Source organism: Somniosus microcephalus, chromosome 12 (genome assembly GCF_052327205.1).
Source record: "Somniosus microcephalus isolate GS21.2 chromosome 12, FLI_Smic_1.0, whole genome shotgun sequence".
In the NCBI taxonomy this organism is placed as follows: Eukaryota; Metazoa; Chordata; class Chondrichthyes; order Squaliformes; family Somniosidae; genus Somniosus; species Somniosus microcephalus.
The window spans coordinates 223,007,263-223,028,710 of record NC_140998.1 but is presented as its reverse complement, the minus strand read 5'-3'; the positions used below and the strand labels follow the sequence as shown (position 1 = coordinate 223,028,710).

Below are 21,448 nucleotides of genomic sequence, written 5' to 3'. Positions count from 1 at the left end.
TGGAACCCAGTCAACCACGAGAGGCATGCTCTGTTCTTTGCTAATAAAAGCCTTTAGTTACTCTCTTAACTCTCAGTCTTTTATGAGTAATTGATAGCGCATCAATTGGTAACTACAGGCCAATCAGTCCAACGTCAGTGGTGGGAAAATGACTAGAGACCATTGTCAAGGAAAAATGTAATTCTCACTTGGAGAAGCATAGGTTAATAAGGGTTAGTCAGCACAGATCATGCTAAAGGCATGCTAGGCTAACCCTAAAGGCAAATCATGTCTGACTAACCTGATTGAGTTCTTTGATGAAGAAACAGAGAGGATTGATGAGGGTAGTGCTGTAGATGTTGTATATATGGACTTTCAAAAGGCATTTGACAAAGTACCACATACCAGGGATGAGGGACTTGAGTTACATGGAGTGACTGGAGAAGCTGCGATTGTTCTCCTTAGGGCAGAGAAGGTTAAGGGGAGATGTTGAAAACTATGAGAGGTTTTAATACAACAAGTAGGGAGAAACTGTTTCTTCTGGCAAGTGGGTCGGTCAGCAATGGTCATAGATTTAAAATAATTGGCCAAAGAACTAGAGGGAAAATGAGGAGGAATTGTTTTCACACGTGGGTTATCATAGAATCATTGAATACTACAGCACTAAAGGAGGCCGTTCAGCCCATCGAGGCTGCTCCAGATCTTTCAAAGAGCAATCCCGTTTGTCCCAGTCCTCCGCTCTTCCCCCATATCCCTGCAATATTTTCTCCTTCAAGATGTAAAGATCTGGAACACACTACCTGAAAAGATGACGGAAGCAGATACCATGGGAACTGTCAAAAGGACATGTGCTTGAAGGGGACTAATTTGCAGGGAAAAAGCTGGGAGTGGGACTAAATTAGAGAGCTCGTTCAAAGAGCCGGAATGGCGTCCTTCTGTTCTGTAAGATACTATAATTCTATGATTCCACTGTTTGACTTGATGGCGGAGCTGATCACTGTCGACAATTAGCTGTTACTGTCCAATGGCAGCAACTCTCAATCACCATAGAAGATATTTTGGAATGTAGAGGTAACATTAAACCAGGGTATGAGAGACAGAGATCAGGAGAAGGTGATGAGAGAATAAACAGAGACATTCAGAGGGAGAATACATATCTGAGACAGAGAAGGAATAGAAGAAAATGTGTGTGTGTGACACAGAGGAAAGTATAAGTCTACCAGAGGGAATACTGCACTGTCGGAGGGGCAGTACTGAGGGAGCGTCGCACTGTCGGAGGGGCAGTACTGAGGGAGCGTCGCACTGTCGGAGGGGCAGTACTGAGGGAGCGCCGCACTGTCGGAGGGGCAGTACTGAGGGAGCGCTGCACTGTCGGAGGGGCGGTACTGAGGGAGCGCCGCACTGTCGGAGGGGCTGTACTGAGGGAGCGCCGCACTGTCGGAGGGGCAGTACTGAGGGAGCGCTGCACTGTCGGAGGGGCAGTACTGAGGGAGCGCCGCACTGTCGGAGGGGCAGTACTGAGGGAGCGCCGCACTGTCGGAGGGGCAGTACTGAGGGAGCGCCGCACTGTCGGAGGGGCAGTACTGAGGGAGTATTGCACTGTCGGAGGGGCAGTACTGAGGGAGTATTGCACTGTTGGAGGGGCAGTACTGAGGGAGTATTGCACTGTTGGAGGGGCAGTACTGAGGGAGCGCTGCACTGTCGGAGGGGCAGTACTGAGGGAGTATTGCACTGTTGGAGGGGCAGTACTGAGGGAGCGCCGCACTGTCGGAGGGCAGTACTGACTAAGTGCTGCACTGTCAGAGATGCTGTCTTTCAGATGAGGCGTTAAGCCGAGGCCTCGTCGGCCCTCTCAGGTGGACATAAAGGATCTCACGGCGCTATATAAAGAAGAGCAGGGGAGGTCCCCCGGTGTCCTGGCCAATATTTATCCCTCAACTAGGTTCACTAAAACAGATGATCTGGTTATTATCTCATTGCAGTTTGTGGGAGCTTGCTGTGCTCAAATTGGCTGCACGTTTCCTACATTACTACAGTAACTACACTTGAGGTCATCCAAAACTCTGCTGCCCGTATCCTAACTCGCACCAAGTCCCGTTCACCCATCTCCCCCTGTGCTCGCTGACCTACATTGGCTCCCGGTTAAGCAACACCTCGATTTTAAAGATCTCATCCTTGTTTTCAATCCCTCCATGTCCCTATCTCTGTAACCTCCTCCAGCCTTACAACCCTCCAAGGTCTCTGCGCTCCTCCAATTCTGGCCTCTTGTGCATCCCCACTTTTAATTGCTCCACCAGGAACGGTAGCATAGTTGTAATGTCACTGGGCTAGTAATCCAAAGGCCTGGACTAATAGAGTCATAGAGTCATAGAGTTATACAGCACAGAAAGAGGCCCTTCGGCCCATCGTGTCTGCGCCGTCTATCAAGCCCTGTCCAATCTAATCCCATTTTCCAGCATTTGGTCCATAGCCTTGTATGCAATGGCATTTCAAGTGCTCATCCAAATGCTTCTTGAATGTTGAGGGTTCCTGCCTCTACCACCCTTTCAGGCAGTGAGTTCCAGACTCCAACCACCCTCTGGGTGAAAAAGTTCCTCCTCAAATCCCCTCTAAACCTCCTGCACCTTACCTTGAATCTATGCCCCCTTGTTATTGACCCCCCTACTAAGGGGAAAAGTTCCTCTTTATCTACCCTATCTATGCCCCTCATCATTTTGTACACCTCAATCAGGTCCCCCCTCAGCCTTCTTTGCTCCAAGGAAAACAACCCCAGCCTGTTGAGTCTTTCTTCATAGCTGAGGCGCTCCATCCCAGGTAACATCCTGGTGAATCTTCTCTGCACCCTCTCCAAAGCAATCACATCCTTCCTATAGTGAGGCGACCAGAACTGCACACAGTACTCCAGCTGTGGCCTTACCAGCGTTTTGTACAGCTCCATCATAACCTCCCTGCTCTTATATTCTATGCCTCTGCTAATGAAGGCAAGTATCCCATATGCCTTTTTAACCACCTTATCTACCTGCTCCGCTGCCTTCAGGGATCTATGTACATGTACACCAAGGTCCCTCTGACCCTCTGTACTTCCTAGGGTCCTACCACTCATTGTGTATTCCCTTGCCTTATTTGTCCGTCCAAAATGCATCACCTCGCACTTTTCAGGGTTAAATTCCATTTGCCACTTTTCCGCCCATCTGACCAACCCGTTTATATCGTCCTGTAGCCTGAGGCTTTCCTCCTCACAATTTACCACCCCACCAATTTTCGTGTCATCTGCGAACTTACTGATCATACCTTTTACATTCTCATCCAAATCATTTATGTAGATCACAAACAGCAAGGGACCCAGCACCGATCCCTGAGGTACCCCACTGGACACAGGCTTCCAGTCACAAAAGCAACCTTCGACCATCACCCTCTGCCTCCTGCCACTCAGCCAGTTTAGGATCCAACGTGCCAAGGCACCCTGGATCCCATGGGTTCTTACCTTCTTTCCTATGCGGGACTTTGTCAAAAGCCTTACTGAAGTCCATGTATGCCACATCCACAGCATTTCCCTCATCCACACACCTAGTTACCCCCTCGAAAAATTCAATCAGATTGGTCAGACATGATTTACCCTTGACAAAGCCATGCTGACTATCCCCGATTAATCCTTGCCTCTCCAAGTGGAGACTAATTTTGTCCCTCAGAATTTTTTCCAATAATTTCCCTACCACAGATGTTAGGCTCACTGGCCTGTAATTCCCTGGTTTATCCCTGCTACCCTTCTTGAATAATGATCCAGAAAGGTGAGTTTAAATCCCACCATGGCAGCTGCTGAACTTAAATTCAGTTAATTAATACTATGAAACTATAGGATTGTCATAAAAATCCATCTTGTTCATTAATGCCCTTTAGGGAAGGAAGTCTGCTGTCTTTACCCGGTCTGGCCCATAATGTGACTCCAGACCCACAGCAATGTGGTTGACTCTTAACAGCCCTCTGAAATGGCCCAGCAATCCACTCAGCTGTAACTAACTGCTACGAAACAAAATAATAAAAGTGAAACCGGATGGACCACTCGGCATCGACTACAGACATGGCAACGGCACACCCAGCCTAGTCAACCCTGCAAAGTCCTCCTCATCAACATCGAGGGACTTGTACCAAAATTGGGAGAGCTGTCCCACAGACTAGTCAAGCAACAGCCTTTCAGCTAATGTCCCAAATTCCTCCATCACTATCCCTGGGTATGTCGTGTCCCACCGGCAGTCCAGGGGTGGTGGTACAGTCGGGAGGGAGTGGCCCTGGGAGTCCTCAACATTGACTCCGGACCTCCTGCTGATTACCACCTACCGCCCTCCCTCAGCTGATGAATCAGTACGCCGTCATTTTGAACACCAGAGAATCCTCAAGGACTTCGTGGTGAGAGGGGAAAAACCTACTTGACCTCGTCCTTACCTGTCACAGATGCATCTGTCCATGACAGTATTGGTAGCAGTGACCACCGCACAGTCATTGTAGAGACGAAGTCCCATCTTCACAGTGAGGACACCCTCCATTGTGTTGTGTGGCACTACCACTGTGCTAAATGGGATAGATTCAGAACACATCTCGCAGCTCAAAACTGGGCATCCATGAGGTGCTGTGGGCCATCAGCAGCAGCAGAATTGTATTCCACCACAATCTGTAACCTCGTGGCCCTCACTCTACCATTACCATCAAGCCAGAGGACCAACCCTGGTTCAATAAGGAGTGTAGAAGAGCATACCAGGTGTACCTAAAAAAAATATGAGGTGCCAACCTGGGGAAGCTGCAACATAGGACTACATGCATGCTAAAAAGTGGAAGCAACATGTTATAGACAGGGCTAAGTGATCCCACAATCAACGGATCAGATGAAGCCTTGCCACATCCAGTTGTGAATGGTGGTGGACCATTAAACAACTAACGGGAGGGGGAGGCTCCAAGAATATCCCCATCCTCAATGATGAGTGCAAAAGACAAGACAAGGCTGAAGCGTTTGCAACCATCTTCAGCCTGAAGTGCCGAGTGGATGGTTCATATCGGCCTCCTCCTGTGGTCCCCACCATCACAGAAGCCAGTCTTCAGCCAATTCTATTCACTCCATAAGATATGATATCAAGAAATGGCTGAGTGCACCAGATACAGCAAAGGCTATGGGCCCTGACAACATCACGGCTATCGTGCTGAAGACTTGTGCTCCAGAATTAGCAGCACCCCTAGCCAAGCTGTTCCAGTACAGCTACAACACTGGCATCTATCCGACAATGCGGAAAACTGCCCAGGTATGTCCTGTCCACAAAAAGCAGGACAAATCCAATCCGGCCAATTACCGCCCCATCAGTCTACTCTCAATCATCAGCAAAGTGATGGAAGGTGTCATCGACAGTGCTATCAAGAGGCACCTGCTCACAGAGGCCCAGTTTGGGTTCCGTCAACACCACTCGGCTCCCGACCTCATTCCAGCCTTAGTCCAAACATGGACAAAGGAGCTGAATTCCAGAGGAGAAGTGAGAGTGACTGCCCTTGACATAAGGCAGCATTTGACCGAGTGTGGCATCAAGGAGCCCTATGACCTTCCCTCCAACATAAGGTCAGAAATGGGGATGTTCGCTGATGACTGCACAGTGTTCAGCGCCATTCACAACTCCTCAGATAATGAAGCAGTCCATGCCCACATGCAACAAGACCTGGACAACGTTCAGGCTTGGGCTGATAAGTGGCACGTAACATTTGCGCCACAGAAGTGCCAGGCAATGACTATCTCCCAAAAGTGAGAACATAACCACTGCCCCATGACATTCAATGGCGTTACCATCACCGAATCCCCCACCATCTGCATCCTTGAGGTCACCATTGACCAGAAACTTAACTGGACCAGACACATAATACTGTGGCAACAAGAGCAGGTCAGAGGCCAATTATTCTGCGGCGAGTGTCTCACCTCTTGACTCCCCAAAGCCTTTCTACCATCTACAAGGCACAAGTAAGGAGTGTGATGGAATACTCTCCACTTGCCTGGATGAGTGCAGCTCCAACAACACTCAAGACGCTCGACACCATCCAGGACAAAGCAGCCCGCTTGATTGGCACCCCATCCACTACCTTAAAAATTCACTCCCTCCACCACTGGCGCACCGTGGCTGCAGTGTGTACCATCTACAAGATGCACTGCAGCAACTCGCCAAGGCTTCTTCGGCAGCACCTCCCAAACCCGCGAACTATTCCACCTAGAAGGACAAGGGCAGCAGGCGCATGGGAACACCACCACCTCCAAGTCCCCCTCCAAATCACACACCATCCTGACTTGGAGATATATCGGCCGATCCTTCATCGTCGCTGGTCAAAATCCTGGAACTCCCTCCCTAACAGCACTGTGGGAGCACCTTCACCACACGGACTGCAGCAGTTCAAGAAGGCGGCTCACCACCACCATCTCAAGGGCAACTAGGGATGGGCAATAAAGGCTGGCCTTGCCAGTGAAGCCCACATATCATAAAAGAATAAAAAAATAAAAAATTTAAAAAAACATTAGCGGCCGTGCCTTCAGCCGCCTGGGCCCCGAGCTCTGGAATTCCCTCCCTAAACCTCTCCGCCTCTCTCTCCTCCTTTAAGAGGCTCCTTAAAACCGACCTCTTTGACCGAGCTTTTAGTCATCTGCCCTAATACCTCCTTATGTGGCTCGGTGTTAAATATTTTTTGATATCAGGAAAAGAGGTCCTGTGAAGCGCCTTGGGATGTTTTACTATGTTAAAGGTGCTGTGTAAATTGGAGTTGTGATTGTTTAAAAGTGCTTCATTGTCTGTGATGTCCTGACATTGTGAAAGGCGTATTATAAATGCTCGGTTTTTTCTATCCATCATACATGCGAGATTCGGCATAATGAGAAAGAAACGTTAGAGTACGAAAGATAGAAAGGATGTGTCTTTAAAGGATTATCATCATACCGTATCTGGAGCTTTTGATTCACGTGCTCAACAGACTGCTGTATACTCCTGTTAAAATCAAGACTGACAGCACTGACTCCAACACAACTCACTGTTTCGCCAGGCGTCACACTGTGGGACTCCTCTCCTCCCTCAGTCTATCCTCACACTGTGGGACTCCTCTCCTCCCTCAGTCTCTCCTCACACTGTGGGACTCCTCTCCTCCCTCAGTCTATCCTCACACTGTGGGACTCCTCTCCTCCCTCAGTCTATCCTCACACTGTGGGACTCCTCTCCTCCCTCAGTCTATCCTCACAGTGTGGGACTCCTCTCCTCCCTCAGTCTATCCTCACACTGTGGGACTCCTCTCCTCCCTCAGTCTATCCTCACACTGTGGGACTCCTCTCCTCCCTCAGTCTATCCTCACAGTGTGGGACTCCTCTCCTCCCTCAGTCTATCCTCACACTGTGGGACTCCTCTCCTCCCTCAGTCTATCCTCACACTGTGGGACTCCTCTCCTCCCTCAGTCTCCCCTCACACTGTGGGACTTCTCTCCTCCCTCAGTCTATCCTCACACTGTGGGACTCCTCTCCTCCCTCAGTCTCCCCTCACACTGTGGGACTCCTCTCCTCCCTCAGTCTATCCTCACACTGTGGGACTCCTCTCCTCCCTCAGTCTCCCCTCACACTGTGGGACTCCTCTCCTCCCTCAGTCTCCCCTCACACTGTGGGACTCCTCTCCTCCCTCAGTCTATCCTCAAACTGTGGGACTCCTCTCCTCCCTCAGTCTCCCCTCACACTGTGGGACTCCTCTCCTCCCTCAGTCTCCCCTCACACTGTGGGACTCCTCTCCTCCCTCAGTCTATCCTCACAGTGTGGGACTCCTCTCCTCCCTCAGTCTATCCTCACACTGTGGGACTCCTCTCCTCCCTCAGTCTCCCCTCACACTGTGGGACTCCTCTCCTCCCTCAGTCTCCCCTCACACTGTGGGACTCCTCTCCTCCCTCAGTCTCCCCTCACACTGTGGGACTCCTCTCCTCCCTCAGTCTATCCTCACACTGTGGGACTCCTCTCCTCGCTCAGTCTGCCCTCACACTGTGGGACTCCTCTCCTCCCTCAGTCTATCCTCACACTGTGGGACTCCTCTCCTCCCTCAGTCTATCCTCACACTGTGGGACTCCTCTCCTCCCTCAGTCTCCTCACACTGTGGGACTCCTCTCCTCCCTCAGTCAATCCTCACACTGTGGGACTCCTCTCCCCCCTCAGTCTATCCTCACACTGTGGGACTCCTCTCCTCCCTCAGTCTCCCCTCACACTGTGGGACTCCTCTCCTCCCTCAGTCTATCCTCACACTGTGGGACTCCTGTCCTCCCTCAGTCTCTCCTCACACTGTGGGACTCCTCTCCTCCCTCAGTCTATCCTCACACTGTGGGACTCCTCTCCTCCCTCAGTCTATCCTCACACTGTGGGACTCCTCTCCTCCCTCAGTCTCCTCACACTGTGGGACTCCTCTCCTCCCTCAGTCTATCCTCACACTGTGGGACTCCTCTCCTCCCTCAGTCTATCCTCACACTGTGGGACTCCTCTCCTCCCTCAGTCTCCCCTCACACTGTGGGACTCCTCTCCTCCCTCAGTCTATCCTCACACTGTGGGACTCCTCTCCTCCCTCAGTCTATCCTCACACTGTGGGACTCCTCTCCTCCCTCAGTCTATCCTCACACTGTGGGACTCCTCTCCTCCCTCAGTCTATCCTCACACTGTGAGACTCCTCTCCTCCCTCAGTCTATCCTCACACTGTGGGACTCCTGTCCTCCCTCAGTCTCTCCTCACACTGTGGGACTCCTCTCCTCCCTCAGTCTATCCTCACACTGTGGGACTCCTCTCCTCCCTCAGTCTCCCCTCACACTGTGGGACTCCTCTCCTCCCTCAGTCTCCCCTCACACTGTGGGACTCCTCTCCTCCCTCAGTCTCCCCTCACACTGTGGGACTCCTCTCCTCCCTCAGTCTATCCTCACACTGTGGGACTCCACTCCTCCCTCAGTCTATCCTCACACTGTGGGACTCCTCTCCTCCCTCAGTCTATCCTCACACTGTGGGACTCCTCTCCTCCCTCAGTCTATCCTCACACTGTGGGACTCCTCTCCTCCCTCAGTCTCCCCTCACACTGTGGGGCTCCTCTCCTCCCTCAGTCTCTCCTCACACTGTGGGACTCCTCTCCTCCCTCAGTCTATCCTCACACTGTGGGACTCCTCTCCTCCCTCAGTCTATCCTCACACTGTGGGACTCCTCTCCTCCCTCAGTCTCCTCACACTGTGGGACTCCTCTCCTCCCTCAGTCTATCCTCACACTGTGGGACTCCTCTCCTCCCTCAGTCTCCCCTCACACTGTGGGACTCCTCTCCTCCTTCAGTCTATCCTCACACTGTGGGACTCCTCTCCTCCCTCAGTCTATCCTCACACTGTGGGACTCCTCTCCTCCCTCAGTCTCCCCTCACACTGTGGGACTCCTCTCCTCCCTCAGTCTATCCTCACACTGTGGGACTCCTCTCCTCCCTCAGTCGATCCTCACACTGTGGGACTCCTCTCCTCCCTCAGTCTCCCCTCACACTGTGGGACTCCTCTCCTCCCTCAGTCTCCCCTCACACTGTGGGACTCCTCTCCTCCCTCAGTCTATCCTCACACTGTGGGACTCCTCTCCTCCCTCAGTCTATCCTCACACTGTGGGACTCCTCTCCTCCCTCAGTCTATCCTCACACTGTGGGACTCCTCTCCTCCCTCAGTCTATCCTCACACTGTGGGACTCCTCTCCTCCCTCAGTCTCCCCTCACACTGTGGGACTCCTCTCCTCCCTCAGTCTCCCCTCACACTGTGGGACTCCTCTCCTCCCTCAGTCTCCCCTCACACTGTGGGACTCCTCTCCTCCCTCAGTCTATCCTCACACTGTGGGACTCCTCTCCTCCCTCAGTCTCCCCTCACACTGTGGGACTCCTCTCCTCCCTCAGTCTCCCCTCACACTGTGGGACTCCTCTCCTCGCTCAGTCTATCCTCACACTGTGGGACTCCTCTCCTCCCTCAGTCTCTCCTCACACTGTGGGACTCCTCTCCTCCCTCAGTCTCCCCTCACACTGTGGGACTCCTCTCCCCCCTCAGTCTCCCCTCACACTGTGGGACTCCTCTCCTCCCTCAGTCTCCTCACACTGTGGGACTCCTCTCCTCCCTCAGTCTCCCCTCACACTGTGGGACTCCTCTCCTCCCTCAGTCTCCCCTCACACTGTGGGACTCCTCTCCTCCCTCAGTCTATCCTCACACTGTGGGGCTCCTCTCCTCTCTCAGTCTCTCCTCACACTGTGGGACTCCTCTCCTCCCTCAGTCTATCCTCACACTGTGGGACTCCTCTCCACCCTCAGTCTCCCCTCACACTGTGGGACTCCTCTCCTCCCTCAGTCTCCCCTCACACTGTGGGACTCCTCTCCTCCCTCAGTCTATCCTCACACTGTGGGACTCCTCTCCTCCCTCCGTCTATCCTCGCACTGTGGGACTCCTCTCCTCCCTCAGTCTCCCCTCACACTGTGGGACTCCTCTCCTCCCTCAGTCTCTCCTCACACTGTGGGACTCCTCTCCTCCCTCAGTCTATCCTCACACTGTGGGACTCCTCTCCTCCCTCAGTCTATCCTCACACTGTGGGACTCCTCTCCTCCCTCAGTCTCCCCTCACACTGTGGGACTCCTCTCCTCCCTCAGTCTATCCTCACACTGTGGGACTCCTCTCCTCCCTCCGTCTATCCTCACACTGTAGGACTCCTCTCCTCCCTCAGTCTATCCTCACACTGTGGGACTCCTCTCCTCCCTCAGTCTATCCTCACACTGTGGGACTCCTCTCCTCCCTCAGTCTATCCTCACACTGTGGGACTCCTCTCCTCGCTCAGTCTCCCCTCACACTGTGGGACTCCTCTCCTCCCTCAGTCTCCTCACACTGTGGGACTCCTCTCCTCCCTCAGTCTCTCCTCACACTGTGGGACTCCTCTCCTCCCTCAGTCTATCCTCACACTGTGGGACTCCTCTCCTCCCTCAGTCTATCCTCACACTGTGGGACTCCTCTCCTCCCTCAGTCTCTCCTCACACTGTGGGACTCCTCTCCTCCCTCAGTCTATCCTCACACTGTGGGACTCCTCTCCTCCCTCAGTCTATCCTCACACTGTGGGACTCCTCTCCTCCCTCAGTCTATCCTCACACTGTGGGACTCCTCTCCTCCCTCAGTCTATCCTCACACTGTGGGACTCCTCTCCTCCCTCAGTCTCTCCTCACACAATGGGACTCCTCTCCTCCCTCAGTCTCCTCACACTGTGGGACTCCTCTCCTCCCTCGGTCTCCCCTCACAGTGTGGGACTCCTCTCCTCCCTCAGTCTATCCTCACACTGTGGGACTCCTCTCCTCCCTCAGTCTATCCTCACACTGTGGGACTCCTCTCCTCCCTCAGTCTATCCTCACACTGTGGGACTCCTCTCCTCCCTCAGTCTCCCCTCACACTGTGGGACTCCTCTCCTCCCTCAGTCTATCCGCACACTGTGGGACTCCTCTCCTCCCTCAGTCTATCCTCACACTGTGGGACTCCTCTCCTCCCTCAGTCTATCCTCACACTGTGGGACTCCTCTCCTCCCTCAGTCTCCCCTCACACTGTGGGACTCCTCTCCTCCCTCAGTCTATCCTCACACTGTGGGACTCCTCTCCTCCCTCAGTCTCCCCTCACACTGTGGGACTCCTCTCCTCCCTCAGTCTATCCTCACACTGTGGGACTCCTCTCCTCCCTCAGTCTCCCCTCACACTGTGGGACTCCTCTCCTCCCTCCGTCTATCCTCACACTGTGGGACTCCTCTCCCCCCTCAGTCTCCCCTCACACTGTGGGACTCCTCTCCTCCCTCAGTCTCCCCTCACACTGTGGGACTCCTCTCCTCCCTCAGTCTCCCCTCACACTGTGGGACTCCTCTCCTCCCTCAGTCTATCCTCACACTGTGGGACTCCTCTCCTCCCTCAGTCTCCCCTCACACTGTGGGACTCCTCTCCTCCCTCAGTCTCTCCTCACACTGTGGGACTCCTCTCCTCCCTCAGTCTATCCTCACACTGTGGGACTCCTCTCCTCCCTCAGTCTATCCTCACACTGTGGGACTCCTCTCCTCCCTCAGTCTATCCTCACACTGTGGGACTCCTCTCCTCCCTCAGTCTATCCTCACACTGTGGGACTCCTCTCCTCCCTCAGTCTCCTCACACTGTGGGACTCCTCCCCTCCCTCAGTCTCCCCTCACACTGTGGGACTCCTCTCCTCCCTCAGTCTCCCCTCACACTGTGGGACTCCTCTCCTCCCTCAGTCTCCCCTCACACTGTGGGACTCCTCTCCTCCCTCAGTCTCCCCTCACACTGTGGGACTCCTCTCCTCCCTCAGTCTCCCCTCACACTGTGGGACTCCTCTCCTCCCTCAGTCTATCCTCACACTGTGGGACTCCTCTCCTCCCTCAGTCTCCCCTCACACTGTGGGACTCCTCTCCTCCCTCAGTCTATCCTCACACTGTGGGACTCCCCTCCTCCCTCAGTCTCCTCACACTGTGGGACTCCCCTCCTCCCTCAGTCTCCTCACACTGTGGGACTCCTCTCCTCCCTCAGTCTATCCTCACACTGTGCGACTCCTCTCCTCCCTCAGTCTATCCTCACACTGTGGGACTCCTCTCCTCGCTCAGTCTGCCCTCACACTGTGGGACTCCTCTCCTCCCTCAGTCTATCCTCACACTGTGGGACTCCTCTCCTCCCTCAGTCTATCCTCACACTGTGGGACTCCTCTCCTCCCTCAGTCTCCTCACACTGTGGGACTCCTCTCCTCCCTCAGTCTATCCTCACACTGTGGGACTCCTCTCCCCCCTCAGTCTATCCTCACACTGTGGGACTCCTCTCCTCCCTCAGTCTCCCTCACACTGTGGGACTCCTCTCCTCCCTCAGTCTATCCTCACACTGTGGGACTCCTGTCCTCCTCAGTCTCTCCTCCACACTGTGGGACTCCTCTCCTCCTCAGTCTATCCTCACACTGTGGGACTCCTCTCCTCCCTCAGTCTATCCTCACACTGTGGGACTCCTCTCCTCCCTCAGTCTCCTCACACTGTGGGACTCCTCTCCTCCCTCAGTCTATCCTCACACTGTGGGACTCCTCTCCTCCCTCAGTCTATCCTCACACTGTGGGACTCCTCTCCTCCCTCAGTCTCCCCTCACACTGTGGGACTCCTCTCTCCCTCAGTCTATCCTCACACTGTGGGACTCCTCTCCTCCCTCAGTCTATCCTCACACTGTGGGACTCCTCTCCTCCCTCAGTCTATCCTCACACTGTGGACTCCTCTCCTCCCTCAGTCTATCCTCACACTGTGGGACTCCTGTCCTCCTCAGTCTCTCCTCACACTGTGGGACTCCTCTCCGCCCTCAGTCTCTCCTCACACTGTGGGGCTCCTCTCCTCCCTCAGTCTCTCCTCACACTGTGGGACTCCTCTCCTCCCTCAGTCTATCCTCACACTGTGGGACTCCTCTCCTCCCTCAGTCTATCCTCACACTGTGGGACTCCTCTCCTCCCTCAGTCTATCCTCACACTGTGGGACTCCTCTCCTCCTCAGTCTATCCTCACACTGTGGGACTCCTCTCCTCCCTCAGTCTCCCTCACACTGTGGACTCCTCTCCTCCCTCAGTCTATCCTCACACTGTGGGACTCCTCTCCTCCCTCAGTCTATCCTCACACTGTGGGACTCCTCTCCTCCCTCAGTCTATCCTCACACTGTGGGACTCCTCTCCTCCTCAGTCTATCCTCACACTGTGGGACTCCTCTCCTCCTCAGTCTCTCCTCACACTGTGGGGACTCCTCTCCGCCCTCAGTCTCTCCTCACACTGTGGGGCTCCTCTCCTCCCTCAGTCTCTCCTCACACTGTGGGACTCCTCTCCTCCTCAGTCTATCCTCACACTGTGGGACTCCTCTCCTCCCTCAGTCTATCCTCACACTGTGGGACTCCTCTCCTCCCTCAGTCTCCTCACACTGTGGGACTCCTGTCCTCCCTCAGTCTATCCTCACACTGTGGGACTCCTCTCCTCCTCAGTCTCCCCTCACACTGTGGGACTCCTCTCCTCCTTCAGTCTATCCTCACACTGTGGGACTCCTCTCCTCCCTCAGTCTATCCTCACACTGTGGGACTCCTCTCCTCCCTCAGTCTCCCTCACACTGTGGGACTCCTCTCCTCCCTCAGTCTATCCTCACACTGTGGGACTCTCTCCTCCCTCAGTCGTCCTCACACTGTGGGACTCCTCTCCTCCCTCAGTCTCCCTCACACTGTGGGACTCCTCTCCTCCCTCAGTCTCCCCTCACACTGTGGGACTCCTCTCCTCCCTCAGTCTATCCTCACACTGTGGGACTCCTCTCCTCCCTCAGTCTATCCTCACACTGTGGGACTCCTCTCCTCCCTCAGTCTATCCTCACACTGTGGGACTCCTCTCCTCCCTCAGTCTATCCTCACACTGTGGGACTCCTCTCCTCCCTCAGTCTCCCCTCACACTGTGGGACTCCTCTCCTCCCTCAGTCTCCCCTCACACTGTGGGACTCCTCTCCTCCCTCAGTCTCCCCTCACACTGTGGGGACTCCTCTCCTCCCTCAGTCTATCCTCACACTGTGGGACTCCTCTCCTCCCTCAGTCTCCCCTCACACTGTGGGACTCCTCTCCTCCCTCAGTCTCCCCTCACACTGTGGGACTCCTCTCCTCGCTCAGTCTATCCTCACACTGTGGGACTCCTCTCCTCCTCAGTCTCTCCTCACACTGTGGGACTCCTCTCCTCCCTCAGTCTCCCCTCACACTGTGGGACTCCTCTCCCCCCTCAGTCTCCCCTCACACTGTGGACCCTCTCCTCCCAGTCTCCTCACACTGTGGACTCCTCTCCTCCCTCAGTCTCCCCTCACACTGTGGGACTCCTCTCCTCCCTCAGTCTCCCCTCACACTGTGGACTCCTCTCCTCCTCAGTCTATCCTCACACTGTGGGGCTCCTCTCCTCTCACAGTCTCTCCTCACACTGTGGGAACGCCTCTCCCCCTCAGTCTATCCTCACACTGTGGGACTCCTCTCCACCCTCAAGTCTCCCCTCACACTGTGGGACTCCTCTCCTCCCTCAGTCTCCCCTCACACTGTGGGACTCCTCTCCTCCCTCAGTCTATCCTCACACTGTGGACTCCTCTCCTCCCTCCGTCTATCCTCACACTGTGGGACTCCTCTCCTCCCTCAGTCTCCCCTCACACTGTGGGACTCCTCTCCTCCCTCAGTCTCTCCTCACACTGTGGGACTCCTCTCCTCCCTCAGTCTATCCTCACACTGTGGGACTCCTCTCCTCCCTCAGTCTATCCTCACACTGTGGGACTCCCTCTCCTCCCTCAGTCTCCCCTCACACTGTGGGACTCCTCTCCTCCCTCAGTCTATCCTCACACTGTGGACTCCTCTCCTCCCTCCGTCTATCCTCACACTGTAGGACTCCTCTCCTCCCTCAGTCTATCCTCACACTGTGGGACTCCTCTCCTCCCTCAGTCTATCTCACACTGTGGGACTCCTCTCCTCCCTCAGTCTATCCTCACACTGTGGGACTCCTCTCCTCGCTCAGTCTCCCCTCACACTGTGGGACTCCTCTCCTCCCTCAGTCTCCTCACACTGTGGGACTCCTCTCCTCCTCAGTCTCTCCTCACACTGTGGACTCCTCTCCTCCCTCAGTCTATCCTCACAACTGTGGGACTCCTCTCCTCCCTCAGTCTATCCTCACACTGTGGGACTCCTCTCCTCCCTCAGTCTCTCCTCACACTGTGGGACTCCTCTCCTCCCTCAGTCTATCCTCACACTGTGGGACTCCTCTCCTCCCTCAGTCTCCTCATACTGTGGGGACTCCTCTCCTCCCTCAGTCTATCCTCACTCTGTGGGACTCCTCTCTTCCCTCAGTCTCTCCTCACACTGTGGGACTCCTCTCCTCCCTCAGTCTCTCCTCACACTGTGGGACTCCTCTCCTCCCTCAGGTCTCCTCACACTGTGGACTCCTCTCCTCCCTCAGTCTATCCTCACACTGTGGGACTCCTCTCCTCCCTCAGTCTCCCCTCACACTGTGGGACTCCTCTCCTCCCTCAGTCTATCCTCACACTGTGGGACTCCTCTCCTCCCTCAGTCTCCCCTCACACTGTGGGACTCCTCTCCTCCCTCAGTCTATCCTCACACTGTGGACTCCTCTCCTCCCTCAGTCTATCTTCACACTGTGGGACTCCTCTCCTCCTCAGTCTATCTCACACTGTGCGACTCCTCTCCTCCCTCAGTCTATCCTCACACTGTGGGACTCCTCTCCTCCCTCAGTCTATCCTCACACTGTGGGACTCCTCTCCGCCCTCAGTCTCCCCTCACACTGTGGACTCCTCTCCTCCCTCAGTCTATCCTCACACTGTGGGACTCCTCTCCTCCCTCAGTCTATCCTCACACTGTGGGACTCCTCTCTCCCTCAGTCTATCCTCACACTGTGGGACTCCTCTCCTCCTCAGTCTATCCTCACACTGTGGGACTCCTCTCCTCCCTCAGTCTATCCTCACACTGTGGGACTCCTCTCCTCCCTCAGTCTATCCTCACACTGTGGGACTCTCTCCTCCCTCAGTCTCTCTCACACAATGGGACTCCTCTCCTCCCTCAGTCTCCTCACACTGTGGGACTCCTCTCCTCCCTCGGTCTCCCCTCACAGTGTGGGACTCCTCTCCTCCCTCAGTCTATCCTCACACTGTGGGACTCCCTCTCCTCCCTCAGTCTATCCTCACACTGTGGGACTCCTCTCCTCCCTCAGTCTATCCTCACACTGTGGGACTCCTCTCCTCCCTCAGTCTATCCTCACACTGTGGGACTCCTCTCCTCCCTCAGTCTATCCTCACACTGTGGGACTCCTCTCCTCCTCAGTCTATCCTCACACTGTGGGACTCCTCTCCTCCTCAGTCTCTCCTCACACAATGGGACTCCTCTCCTCCCTCAGTCTCCTCACACTGTGGGACTCTCTCTCCTCTCGGTCTCCCCTCACAGTGTGGGACTCCCTCTCCTCCTCAGTCTATCCTCACACTGTGGGACTCCTCTCTCCCTCAGTCTATCCTCACACTGTGGGACTCCTCTCCTCCCTCAGTCTATCCTCACACTGTGGGACTCCTCTCCTCCCTCAGTCTCCCCTCACACTGTGGGACTCCTCTCCTCCCTCAGTCTCCTCACACTGTGGGGACTCCTCTCCTCCCTCAGTCTATCCTCACACTGTGGGACTCCTCTCCTCCCTCAGTCTCCCCTCACACTGTGGGACTCCTCTCCTCCCTCAGTCTATCCTCACACTGTGGGACTCCTCTCCTCCCTCAGTCTATCCTCACACTGTGGGACTCCTCTCCTCCCTCAGTCTCCCCTCACACTGTGGACTCCTCTCCTCCTCAGTCTATCCCACACTGTGGGACTCCTCTCCTCCCTCAGTCCTCCCCTCACACTGTGGGACTCCTCTCCTCCCTCAGTCTATCCTCACACTGTGGGACTCCTCTCCTCCCTCAGTCTATCCTCACACTGTGGGACTCCTCTCCTCCCTCAGTCTCCCCTCACACTGTGGGACTCCTCTCCTCCTCAGTCTATCCTCACACTGTGGGACTCCTCTCCTCCCTCAGTCTATCCTCACACTGTGGGACTCCTCTCCCTCCCTCAGTCTATCCTCACACTGTGGGACTCCTCTCCTCCCTCAGTCTCCCCTCACACTGTGGACTCCTCTCCTCCCTCAGTCTATCCGCACACTGTGGGACTCCTCTCCTCCCTCAGTCTATCCTCACACTGTGGGACTCCTCTCTCCTCCCTCAGTCTATCCTCACACTGTGGGACTCCTCTCCTCCCTCAGTCTCCCCTCACACTGTGGGACTCCTCTCCTCCCTCAGTCTATCCTCACACTGTGGACTCCTCTCCTCCCTCAGTCTCCCCTCACTGTGGACTCCTCTCCTCCCTCAGTCTATCCTCACACTGTGGGACTCCTCTCCTCCCTCAGTCTCCCCTCACACTGTGGGACTCCTCTCCTCCCTCCGTCTATCCTCACACTGTGGGACTCCTCTCCCCCCTCAGTCTCCCCTCACACTGTGGGACTCCTCTCCTCCCTCAGTCTCCCTCACACTGTGGGACTCCTCTCCTCCCTCAGTCTCCCCCTCACACTGTGGGACTCCTCTCCTCCCTCAGTCTATCCTCACACTGTGGGACTCCTCTCCTCCCTCAGTCTCCCCTCACACTGTGGGACTCCTCTCCTCCCTCAGTCTCTCCTCACACTGTGGGACTCCTCTCCTCCCTCAGTCTATCCTCACACTGTGGGACTCCTCTCCTCCCTCAGTCTATCCTCACACTGTGGGACTCCTCTCCTCCCTCAGTCTATCCTCACACTGTGGGACTCCTCTCCTCCCTCAGTCTATCCTCACACTGTGGGACTCCTCTCCTCCCTCAGTCTCCCCTCACACTGTGGGACTCCTCTCCTCCTCAGTCTATCCTCACCACTGTGGGACTCCTCTCCTCCCTCAGTCTCCTCACACTGTGGGTCTCCTCCCCTCCCTCAGTCTCCCCTCACACTGTGGGACTCCTCTCCTCCCTCAGTCTCCCCTCACACTGTGGGACTCCTCTCCTCCCTCAGTCTCCCTCACACTGTGGGACTCCTCTCCTCCCTCAGTCTCCCTCACACTGTGGGACTCCTCTCCTCCCTCAGTCTCCCCTCACACTGTGGGACTCCTCTCCTCCCTCAGTCTATCCTCACACTGTGGACTCCTCTCCTCCCTCAGTCTCCCTCACACTGTGGGACTCCTCTCCTCCCTCAGTCTATCCTCACACTGTGGGACTCCCCTCCTCCCTCAGTCTCCTCACACTGTGGGACTCCCCTCCTCCCTCAGTCTCCTCACACTGTGGGACTCCTCTCCTCCCTCAGTCTATCCTCACACTGTGGGACTCCTCTCCTCCCTCAGTCTATCCTCACACTGTGGGACTCCTCTCCTCCCTCAGTCTATCCTCACACTGTGGGACTCCTCTCCTCCCTCAGTCTCCCCTCACACTGTGGGACTCCTCTCCTCCCTCAGTCTATCCTCACACTGTGGGACTCCTCTCCTCCCTCAGTCTATCCTCACACTGTGGGACTCCTCTCCTCCCTCAGTCTATCCTCACACTGTGGGACTCCTCTCCTCCCTCAGTCTCCTCACACTGTGGGACTCCTCTCCTCCCTCAGTCTATCCTCACACTGTGGGACTCCTCTCCTCCCTCAGTCTATCCTCACACTGTGGGACTCCTCTCCTCCCTCAGTCTATCCTCACACTGTGGGACACCTCTCCTCCCTCAGTCTCTCCTCACACTGTGGGACTCCTCTCCTCCTCAGTCTCTCCTCACACTGTGGGACTCCTCTCCTCCCTCAGTCTCCTCACACTGTGGGACTCCTCTCCTCCCTCAGTCTATCCTCACACTGTGGACTCCTCTCCTCCCTCAGTCTATCCTCACACTGTGGGACTCCTCTCCTCCCTCAGTCTATCCTCACACTGTGGGACTCCTCTCCTCCCTCAGTCTCTCCTCACACTGTGGGACTCCTCTCCGCCTCAGTCTCTCCTCACACTGTGGGACTCCTCTCCTCCCTCAGTCTCCCCTCACACTGTGGACTCCTCTCCTCACACTTGGGACTCCTCTCCTCCCTCAGTCTATCCTCACACTGTGGGACTCTTCTCCTCCCTCAGTCTCCCCTCACACTGTGGGACTCCTCTCCTCCCTCAGTCTCTCCTCACACTGTGGGACTACTCTCCTCCCTCAGTCTCTCCTCAACTGTGGGACTCCTCTCCTCCCTCAGTCTCCCCTCACACTGTGGGACTCTCTCCTCCTCAGTCTCCCCTCACACTGTGGGACTCCTCCCTCCTCAGTCTCCCTCACACTGTGGGACTACTCTCCTCCTCAGTCTCCCTCACACTGTGGGACTCCTCTCCTCCCTCAGTCTCCCCTCACACTGTGGGACTACTCTCCTCCCTCAGTCTCTCCTCACACTGTGGGACTCCTCTCCTCCCTCAGTCTCCCCTCACACTGTGGGACTCCTCTCCTCCCTCAGTCTCCCTCACACTGTGGACTCCTCTCCTCCCTCAGTCTCCCCTCACACTGTGGGACTACTCTCCTCCCTCAGTCTCTCCTCACACTGTGGGACTCCTCTCCTCCTCAGTCTCCCCTCACACTGTGGGACTCCTCTCCTCCCTCAGTCTCCCCTCACACTGTGGGACTCCTCTCCTCACTGGCAGTCCTTTACAAACCTTCCTCTCCAACACCCCTTCAATTTGGAATTATCTCCTTGATCCGCTCCCCCTTTTTATATCAACAACACCTTGCATTTATGCGGCGTCTTTAATAAAGCAAAACACCTGAAGGGGATTCACGGGGCCAGAATCAGATAAAAATTGCTGTGGGTCAAGGATGGAGATATTGGGAGGGTGACTGGGGAGGAGGAGAGTTTGAGGGAGGCCAATCCAGAAAGTAGGGCCGAGGCGGCTGTCGGCACCAAACCTGCCCATGTTCAGCCTCCTAACATCTCCTGTCACTCGGTGTCCATTTTATTGCTGAGCCCGGCAGATTGGACAGTGTTCAAAGCGACTCGGTCTCTGCCTCTGTCTCCAGCCCTGCTCCTTCTCTCCAGTTCTCCCCTCTGTGCCTCTGTCCACATCTCGCATCTAAAAGAGCCATTTTCGGCTTCTGTCTCTGAGGGCGAGGATGCCTGGGGAGGGAGACAGGGGGTTGAACATGACACCAGCTCCTGGGTATAACCGCGGCCGGACTGGCCCCCCAATGTTTTCACAGATTCCAAGGGCAACTGGAACAGGCGGCATGCAAGACTGAGCGGCCAGAGAGACAGGCGACACAACATAGCGAGAACTGAGCTAAGGGTCCCCTGGTTATTTTTTAAATTTGAATTGTATTGTACGAAGCTTAACCGTGAGTTTAGCACCAGCCACTGAATCGCATTCTCCGCAGAATTGCTGCTGCATTTTTGCAATAATAAATAAGCCGCCTGCAGTGTGCTGGGGTCCCCAGGCTCTGCAGCCTTCAGAGAACTCACCCCAGGAGAGGCAGAAAGCGACACAAAGCAAGGCCTTCTTCAGCAGATCCATCACCGCACCTGCACCGACATCCAAGCACGATAATCCCAGGGAAGCGAAGAGAGCTCGAGAGGACACCGACAGCGAGATCCCAAAGATTCACTCCTGACAAACCTTCATCCACAATTCATTCAAAATCCATCAATCTGTGCCGCAAGGTGCTGTCACTTGGTGTCTCCGAGCCCTCTGAGAGTTGCCCAGAAAAGGTCCAAGATTTCATCTGCTCGCCACAGATGTCTTGTCTTCGGGAAGGTATTTTTAGATCAGAGCCCGCTGCCACACGATCCTCTCAGAGCCGAAGAGATCAGATTGTGTTTACCAAAACCCTGAGCAAGGAAAGGCGACCGCAGCTGAACACTGCCACAAG

The 21,448-nt window shown here is 55.2% G+C and overlaps 1 protein-coding gene across 2 annotated transcripts in view; it reads right to left on the bottom strand.

Annotated features, from left to right (window-relative positions):
- LOC147110177 (sodium channel regulatory subunit beta-1-like) overlaps positions 1 to 21,442 on the bottom strand; it is a 50,786-nt gene extending 29,344 nt beyond the window's left edge. For both annotated transcript variants that reach the window (XM_086004110.1, XM_086004109.1), the window contains exon 1: positions 21,042 to 21,442. In XM_086004110.1, coding sequence (XP_085860236.1) covers positions 21,042 to 21,093 — 52 coding nt within the window. In that variant the 5' untranslated portion in view covers positions 21,094 to 21,442. The remainder of the gene's footprint in view (positions 1 to 21,041) is intronic.
- Between the last annotated feature and the right edge of the window lie 6 nt (positions 21,443 to 21,448).